At 54.8% G+C, this 9,078-nt stretch overlaps 1 protein-coding gene across 5 annotated transcripts; it reads right to left on the minus strand.

Annotated features, from left to right (window-relative positions):
- Window positions 1-49: 49 nt before the first annotated feature.
- On the minus strand, window positions 50-9,063 carry TERF2 (telomeric repeat binding factor 2). Of its 5 annotated transcripts, none has more exons than XM_064670489.1 (10): window positions 8,772-9,063; window positions 5,373-5,468; window positions 4,685-4,815; window positions 4,420-4,506; window positions 3,770-3,916; window positions 3,186-3,562; window positions 2,287-2,544; window positions 1,738-1,823; window positions 1,440-1,486; window positions 50-971 (listed from the first exon to the last, which is right to left on the minus strand). In XM_064670489.1, exons 1-10 carry the CDS (start codon window positions 9,046-9,048, stop codon window positions 813-815), a joined length of 1,665 nt encoding a protein of 554 aa, XP_064526559.1. In that variant the 5' UTR covers window positions 9,049-9,063; the 3' UTR covers window positions 50-812. The 5 variants fall into 5 exon arrangements, with proteins under 5 accessions (XP_064526559.1, XP_064526556.1, XP_064526560.1 ...); XM_064670486.1 differs by having other exon boundaries at window positions 2,308-2,700; XM_064670490.1 differs by lacking the exon at window positions 8,772-9,063 and adding an exon at window positions 5,547-5,742 and having other exon boundaries at window positions 2,308-2,544.
- Window positions 9,064-9,078: the final 15 nt, after the last annotated feature.

Genomic DNA, 9,078 nt, shown 5'->3' on the forward strand with positions numbered 1-9,078 from the left:
TACAAACTCCTGATATCCAACAAGAAAAGGACTTTATTTTTTACAACTCTTAATATCCAAAAAGAAAGGGAGTTTATTTTTTAAAACTCTTGGTATCCAGAAGAAAGGGACTTTATTTTACAAGTAACTGTTTGGACATGGATTCCAGCTTTGGCAGCTGAAGGCAGGAACATGCAGCGCCCTTGGAGCTCATGTGCTCACAGGGATTGCACATGGTAAAAGGACATTACTGGGAAAAGTGCCAGGAAGACGTGGCCAAAGTCAGCCAGAACTGGAACTTTTAACATGGAAACGACCAACGTTTCTAAGTACTGAAACACAAAATAATGTTCTAAAGTCTCAGAGCTGGGAGGGAGGATTTTCCCCTCACAATTAGTAATTTACAAAGCAGAAAGAAATGCCTGTTCCCCCCAGGAGCTCTGCGATTCAGTGCTGCCTCTCTCCTACGAGGGAGTGATGGCAAATGGGTGAAAAAGTGATTCAGAGATCAGACAGGAATAATCCTGCTGATTGACAGTACCTGAGCAGAGCAATCCAGCTGGGACTCATCCCACAGAGGCTGCAGTGGTCAGGAGAACAAGGAAATCTCCATCCAGGCACATGCAGAGAGGCTGCACAGCCTCTACCACCTGCAGCAGACTGATCTTTGCAGCTCCAGCTGGAGAACAAGGCTCCTGGGTTCCTGGCAGTCCTGGTTTTGGGGTGCCAGAGGAGTTCCCCATACTGAGACAGCCTCCCTGTACTGGCACTCTGGTCCAGCTTCCAAAAAACAAAAGGAGGTTTTTGCATGGAATGTCCCAGGGCTCCCAGCTTCAGAGGATTCCCTGTTTCTTCATGGTCCGCCAGCGGTCCTTGATCATCACTGCTGTGCGGTTCTGGAACGGGTACTTCTGGCAAATGGCCTTCCATCTCCCCTCTCCAAACTTCTTCACACCTTGCTTGATCCACTCGCTCTCCTGGATCGTCCATTTCTACAAAGAGCAGGTGAGCAGGTTCAGGGAAGAGCTGCACAGAAGAGAAGCTGCTGCAGCTCCTTCCTGGCATGTTCCTTCCCTGTGCCAGGACAGGCAGGGAAGGCAGACAGGTCCTGGCAGCTGCACACACAACACTCCAGCACTACAGATATAGTGCAGCAGCACAAGAGCCAGCAGCTGCCTTCCTATGGCTCAGGGGGAGAGTTCCTTGTGGCACCAGCCTTGGGACCTTTTTCCAGGTAACAGCTGCCAGACATGTCCCCCTCACCTGAACAAGGCTCTAAATCCCTCCAGCACAAGGGGCATTTGGCAAACCTGGCTCTGAGCTGTCAAGGCAAAGGTGCCTGAGGCACATTGCTAGTGCCCAGCTCCAGCCAACTTCCAAACAGGGCTGTTTTACCACAGAGACTGTACAGACACAGCCCTGTTTCAGGCCCTGCTGGAAGCACCTAAGGCTTTACATACCTGTTTCTTGGAGCTGAATACTGTGGTGTTGTTTGTCCCAACTGATGCTGGAAAACAAGGAAGAGGGACCTTAATTTGGGAGGTACAGATCTTCTTGAAAGGCTGCCTCAGGCTTAACTGCTGAGCTGTGCAGTCAGAGCACCCCATGACAGGCAATAAACCCCAGTTCCTTTCTCCCAACCTTTCTACTGGCTTTCTGGTTTCAAAATTCAGTCACCCTTGGTAGCAAGACCCCTGTGAGTGACCCCCAAGCCAGGATTAGCACCAGGTAACCCCTGCCAGGGGACTTTGTTCTTACCTGAATCTGAGAAGAGCTCATCCTCCTCACTCCAACTGTCCTTTTCTTCCACACCACGGGAGCTGTTCCACCTTCCCTGGAAGGACCTGAAAGCAGATGAGGATTTACTCTAGCTACTGCTCAGGAGAAGGGTTTTGGGGAAGAGGTGCAGGGCCACCCAGCACAGAGAGCCAGCCTGTGGACATTGTGTTTCTCAAGAGGTGGAAAGCAGAGTTTAACCTGTTCCACAGGATGCTCCTACAAACTCTAGGCAGTTATGCTGAAGCTGGGAAAAGTGCAGAGGAATGCGTGTTACCTGCACTGGAATCACCTGCTAGGATTACCTTTAGCACCTCACTGCCAGTGGGAGCTGGATCGTTTTCTCCTCTCCATTAACCCATAATTAATTTTAAAGCCAAATGTGAGGACAAGAGAGAGTTTGCTGTGCCCAGTTCCACGTGTGCTGGTGGACAAGGTCAATACTGTCACTTTGGATTAAAGAGCAAGAAGTTGGTGCTAACACTACTGACATCAGCTGCAAGACAAAAGTGGGGGCAGAACAGACTATACCACAAGACAGGGGCTCCATACTTGGCACTCTCAGTAGTCACTGGCTGGTCATGCAATTTCTGAACAGGTCTGGGTCTGGAGGCAGAAGAGACCACGGGCTCCTGGGAAGAGTCAGGGCTCTCACTCGACTTGCTGGAGTGGTTGTCCGTCTCCATTACCAGTTTGCTTATGGTGAACAAGCGTTTGGCCTTATGGGGTATTTTAGGAGGGTCTGAGATCTCAGAATCTTGATTCTCCACTTCTTGCCGTCTCTTGGTTCTGTGGGATACAGAAGGAGACAGTTGCTTGGGGAAGGTAAAGTCTGTTTCGTCCAGTTTGGTGAAGAGTGCATCAGAGTCCTGGGAGTCCGACAGGATCTTGAAAGCTTCTCTCAGAACAGAAATCCCACACGAGGTTACAGCTCCGGGGGGCTGCCTATAAAATAAACACAACCGAGCAGGTTGTAGAGAAACCACCACGGGAGCTCTGCTGCCCCGAAATCCGGCCTTTCCCTCCGCTGGGACCCCCAACACCTGCCCTATGGACTCCGAGGAAGAGGAATTCCCAACCCGCCTGTCCGGCCTCCTGAACAGTGCAGTGTCCCAGGGAGCAGGTTTGAAGAACACATGTCCACGCTCCATTGCTGCCCTCCTATTCCCAACTAAGCGCTGAACCACAGGGATTCCAGCTCTGCTCCACGGGAGCAAACCTTCTGTAGCCACTGCCCCCCTCCCTGGTCACAACAGCAACCAAACCACCTCAACACTTTTCCTGGGATCCGCAGTCCTGCACCAACACCTTTGGGCTGGCCTGGCTGGCATTTGGGGAGTTAGGAGCTGCCTGGACACAGGGGATTATCCCATGGAAGAGAACTGTGGCCACACTTCATCCACAGTCCAGGGGCAGACTCCCCTGCCCACCTTTCTGCGTCCCTGGTGGACACCCCTGGGAGTTCTGCAGTTACTGCTGCTGGTTCTTTAGCATTTTTCACAGGCTCTGGAGTATCCTTCAGGACATCAGGCTCTGCTGTTAAATGATCAGGAGTTGCTGCTGGGTCAGTGGCTACTTCCATGGCCTCTGGAGCCACTGAGGGATGTGCTGCCCTTTCTGCAGGGCTGGCAGCTCCCTCTGGCTCTTCTGCTGCTCCTGCAGGCTCTGGGGCTCCAGTGGGACCCTCTGCCCTTCCCAAGGCCTCTGGAGTTGCTGTCTGGTCCTTTGGCCCATCTGCAGACTTGGGAGTCACCGACAAGGATTTTGGTTCATCGATGTGTTCCAAATTCAAAGTCTTTTTCATTACCTTGGAGAGAGAAAAAGCACAGCACTGTTATAGAGGTGATTCCTCGTGCTCTGATCCCATTTTATCCCCTCCCAAAGGCATTTCACGGATAGAAAAACATGTTCAACCATATAAATCTTTTAGGGATGGACTGAATTTAAAGTATTCTGGATTTAACTCTCTGCTAATTGGGCACCTCAGTTCCAGGGGACTGGGGTGGACACGCACTGTCAGCAGCAGCGGCTCCGAGTCGTCCACATAGATCTTCAGGAACTCAAACATGCTCTGCTGGAAGTCCTTGTAGGAGAAGTTTTTGACCTTTGGATGAGAGAGATTCTTCTCCCGGATGACAGCCAGCCACTCGTTCCTCTTTTTCTAGGGGAGGGAATTGTATAATCCAGTAAGAACACTGCACAGGGACAAGGGGAACAATGACAATCACAGCAAGGATCTGGGCCTTTCCTGCTTTTCTCCAGGCACAACCAATTTACACTTCAATGAGGCTGGGAAAAGGCCAGAGGAACAGAAAAAGAAACAGCAGAGCCACCTTATTTCAGGAATTCTCCTCGCCTCCAGTGCCCAAGTACCCTAGTGCCTGCAGAAACAGGAATGGGAATTCCTGCTGCCCCCAGAACCAGCTCTAGATGCAAGTTTGAGGCTCATCAAGGGATAAATGGGGATGCTTGGAAGACCCATGGAGGAAAAATGAGTCACAGAGGGGGCTCCAAGGTGATAGCCTAAATGTGCAACACTGAGGGTCCATCACTCCAGGAGGACTGCTTCCATTTTGGCATCCTCACCCCAGGGCACATCAGATCCCCCCAAACACCACCCAGGATACATCAGGCAACCCCCATTTTATTCGAACACATACTCACCTGGTTCCTGGGATCCTTCCCCATGTGCCTCTTGACAATTTTGGAAGCTTTATCAAACTCTTTGTTTTTGATGCAGACAATAACAGCCTGCAGAGGAAAACAAGGACAGTTTGGAGCAGGGCACAGGAAACAGCTCAGAGCCAACTTACACATCACTGTGGATGAGGGAATCCCACATGTAAGGAAGCTCCCACCATCATCCACACAGGACCTTTCCAAGGCAAAAGCTGCACAAAGCATTTCTTGAGGAAGAAAAAGTCCTTACAGCTTCCTTAACCATTTTCTGCACAGTCTCCACCGTCTTCTCCGGCATGGAGAATTCCTTTTGGACGAGCTCCAGGACGGCGAGGGCCGACTCAAGCGGGGTCAGCTCCGACTCCTTGTCGAAGGTACAATCTACAAGAATTGTCATCCAGGGGGTTGGGGAGGGCTGACGGTGCTTCCCTGCAGAGAGCTGGTTATACACCTGCCCAGGTGGGAGCTCTACACCTGCACAGGCTGCTTACAAATTCCAGGGCTACTGAGGCTGAAGATGAGGCACTGCCCAATATCTGAACAGCAATTTTCCCCTGCCTCAAGGGGGATATTCCCCAAGCCATGGAAAGCTCCAGAAGCACCACCTGAGAACTTCCCAGGTACCCAGCACTGACCCATGAGAGCATTTTGGAAGCTCCGAAGCTGAGCAGGAGTCAACAGGCTGGTGTGCGTGGACACCAGGCCAGCCCTGGAGCACCACGGATGCTGCTCTTGGCCCCAGCAGCGAGACACAGGCACGAACAGCCGCCCCTTACCCCCAGAGAGAGCCCCCACAGCCCCACAGGCTCAGGGCAGCGCAGGGGCATAGACACAGCCCCGAGCTCTGTCCTGCACAGGGACACTGCTCCGGGAGCCGCAGGGGCACGGACACAGCCCAGGGCATGCAGCGGGGCTCGCGGGAAAGGCCGGGCACCTACCGAGGTTCTCGCCCTCCTCGATCCGCGACAGCAGCTGCATTATCCGCAGCATCTGGGCCACCGCCGGCTCCTTGTCCAGGGGTCGCACGAGCAGCGCTGCAGGACGAGAGGCAGGTGAGGACGGTGCAGCTCGATCCGGCCGCCCCCCGCCCGGGCCGGCCCCGCCCCCCGCACCCTGCATGATATCGCGGAGCTGGCGGAATTCGCGGTGGCGCCCGGAGCGATAGGCCTCCATGGCGCGGTGGAAGTAGAATTGCAGGACCCAGCCGTTTACGGTCTCCTCGCGCAGCGCCGCCATCCCGGGCGGGCCCGGGAACTGCTCCCGCCGCGCCGCCCGCCCCCGCCGCGCCGCCATCCCGCCGGGAACTGACGCACCGGACGTGCGACCACCAGCACCGCCTACAGGTCCCGGCGCACACCGCGCCAGCACAGCCTACAGCTCCCGGCGTGCACCGCGCCGGCCACGCCGGGAAGGGCAGGGCGCCCTCTGGTGGGCGAGAAGGAAATTGCGGGAAGGGGCACAGCCGTGTCCCTTGGGCTCAGGAATGTCCCACTGCCCACCCAGCAGGATCGACAGCAGGCAAGTGCCCACCTGTAAGTGCTGAGACCCCCAAGTGAGCCTCACCTGGCCAGGCCCAGGTGTGTTAAATTCGTGTCACCAGAGCAGCCAGTGCCACCCTGCTGGCACGGACACGGGGAGCAGGGCCAGGTGCGTTCTGAAGGGTGGGCCATCCCTACGGAGCTGCTGCTCGGCATTCCCGCCAGGAACGGGGACAGACACTGCACTGGCTGCATCTCAGGGCAGGGGAGAGGGAGCACCACACCTGACCTGGGATGTTACAGCTTGAGCCAGACCTTCATTGGTAAATGTGGCAGAACCCTCCAAGTGTTATACAGAAATTGTTATTTTGTACTTTCATTTGGGGTTTTCCCTTTATTCTGGTCTTTCAAACAGCAGGGATGTTCCCACACATTCCTGTTCCCTGTGCTCCAGCCACCTGTCAATCCCACTCCCCTCGCCTGGCACAGCAAACCAGGTCCCTGGGGCAGGATTTTGGGGCAGAGACCATCCCACAGTCTCTCAGAGTTTGGGTGATTCCCAAGCAGAATCGGTGCCTGCAGGCGAAGGTTTTGGCAAGCAAGTCCTTGGGATTACAGAGTAGTTCTCTGCTACTCTGGGGTGTCTCCTTGGCCCCAGGAATATCCCTGACACTGTCCTGGGGGCTCTCACCTGAGGTGGAAAAGCACGTGAAAATTCCTCTGGCATGAGGTGATCTGGGATCCTCCCTTCCCTCCGCCCTGGCCAGGGGAGGAGGAAACGACACAGGGAAAAATCCATGTGTCAGATGGAAAACTGTAAAACTGGGAGGGATTTTTATTGGCAAACAAAGGGAGGTAAAAATAATTACTGTGAGGCAGAAGGGTCACCTGGGGTGGGGTGGCTGCCCTGGGGAGTGAAGTTGGAGCAGGACATGTGCCAGCTGAACTCAGAATGTGGTGGAGGGTGTTCAGAAGGATGTGGGAGCAATACCCACAGCACCTTCCTGGGCTGAGGGGAGGTGACAGCACCGTGCTTTGGGTCAAATGGTTTTCCATGTGGAATTGTCATGGGCAAAGTGGGTTTGCTCTTTCTCTCTCACAAGATGCAGGAGGAGGTGACAGAGGCCTGCCTGGGCCAATGGTGTGTTAACAGAACCCAGGAGTGGAAAACCAGCCTGGAATGGTGAATTCCAGAGTAAATAAACCCACTGGTTTGCTCCCTGAATCTTCTACAATGAAAGAAAAGGAAGCAGGGATGATGGAAGTGGACCTGGAATGCAAGGGGCCTCACTGTTCAGTTTCACAAATCCTCCCACAGTGTCATCATCACGTTTTCAGGAAAAGTTTTGGAGTTTCACATGCCAAACAAAACACTGGGCAGGAAAGCACAAATTGCAGCCATGCTTGTGCATTTGAGGCTTCCCTCACTGATTTATGGCCTTTGATTAAGTGATTACAGATGAAAGAAAACTTTCCAGGGAACAGGATCTGCACGTTGCCGCGGTCTCGTGCCTGTCACATCCTTCTGGATGAGTTACAGTGGGAAACAGGACAGGAAAATCATGGGGCCCTGGTCACTGTGCTCTGCTCTCGCTGTGCTGGAGCTCCAGGCAGGACAGCAGCCCCTGCCCCCAAGGTTTTGCTCTCCACAGACACGGCACATCTCGGACCTGTGTCTGGGCCTGGTGGTGGGGAGGGAGAGCAGGACCAGAGTTCTGGTCCCAGTGAATCCATAGAGAACTCCTTGGGTACCACCATCGTTAACTGTGCCACTGCTGTGCCTGGAAAGCCAGGATGCAGGAGCAAACCAGCTACTGTACCCAGGGGGGTGAGGCCCTGGCACAGCTTGCCAAGAGAAGCTGTGGCACCACTGGAGCCATTTCTATCCATCCAAAAATATAAAATACCTTTCTCTCCAACTAGAGTGACCTGGCAGGCTTGTGACACACAGCCTGGACCTGCAGGCAGCCACCCTGTCTTTGTACAGGATGTGGACGCACAGCATGGATAGGGAAACATCCTGGAGCTGCCACATCTGAACTGCAGCATTAGGGATGTCTCATTCCCACAGAGATCCCAGCTCAGTGGCAGCAGGTACAGGCACTTCACTTGAGCTCCCTTTAAAATCCAGAGGGATTTTAGCAGCCTGCCCAGCAGGGAGCCCATCAGACTCTTCCTGCACACACCTTTAGCCAGTGCTGGTCAGAGTTTAGCATTGACAACTCAGTGTTTCTGCCTCCTCAGCAGTTGTTAAACAAACACCCACTGCCCAGCCTTGTACCTGTGCTGCAAGGGCAAGGAAATAAATTCCACAAATGCCAGTTCATAAAGGAAAACCACTAGGCTCACAAGTTACTCGGGTCCCTGAGCCTGTTCAAAGTGGTTGGAGGGAGAATTGTTCAGCACCTCACATCAGACCTGCATGTGAACTTTGCTTTAGAAACTGGTAAAAATCAGGAGCTGTAGATGTGCTGCTCCTCCACTGGCTCAGTTTAAAGACTCGTGAGATGACATCTGTTTTATATACACACAGGAAGAACCAAAACAAAAGGAGCAGTGGAAAAGCTGTTCCCATGGGAATCCGAACCCTATCAGAGGAGAGCTACGGCTCTGCCAGGGGACCCTGGCAGGTAATTCCTGCCAGCACACATCACATACACTGATCAAACAGCAGCTGCCTGTGTCCCTGCACCTGCTGCAGGTGGCTTGAACTGATCCTTGGGCAGAGCCGCCCCACCCTCCCCGCCTCGGGAGGCTGCGGGAGGGACCTGCGGCTCGGGCGGCCCCCGGCAGGATCAGAGGCTTCCCAGGGGATCCCGAGCTCCCTCCACCCGCCCCAGGCCGGAAGGGGGGAGTTACCAGAGGCTGGGACGGACCGCAGGCACCGCTGCGGGCGGGCTGTCGACAGCACCGCGCTCTCCGGCGCCACGGGAGCGGCAGGGGGGCTCGAAGCCGGTACCGGGGAGCCGGGGCTTAGTGTCCCGTCCAGGAGCGCCGTGACCGCTCCCGTCATCTGAGGCGCGGCTCGCGCGGCGTTTCCCGCCCTTCGCCGCGGCCGCTCCCCATTGGCCTGCGCCCGCCGTCGCGCGCTCCCATTGGCTGCGCCGGCAGCGCCCCCATAGCGTTCGCTCCCCATTGGCCGCCGGGCGCGGCTGGAGGTGCGTGA

Source organism: Pseudopipra pipra, chromosome 14, assembly GCF_036250125.1.
Source record: "Pseudopipra pipra isolate bDixPip1 chromosome 14, bDixPip1.hap1, whole genome shotgun sequence".
Lineage (NCBI taxonomy): Eukaryota > Metazoa > Chordata > Aves > Passeriformes > Pipridae > Pseudopipra > Pseudopipra pipra.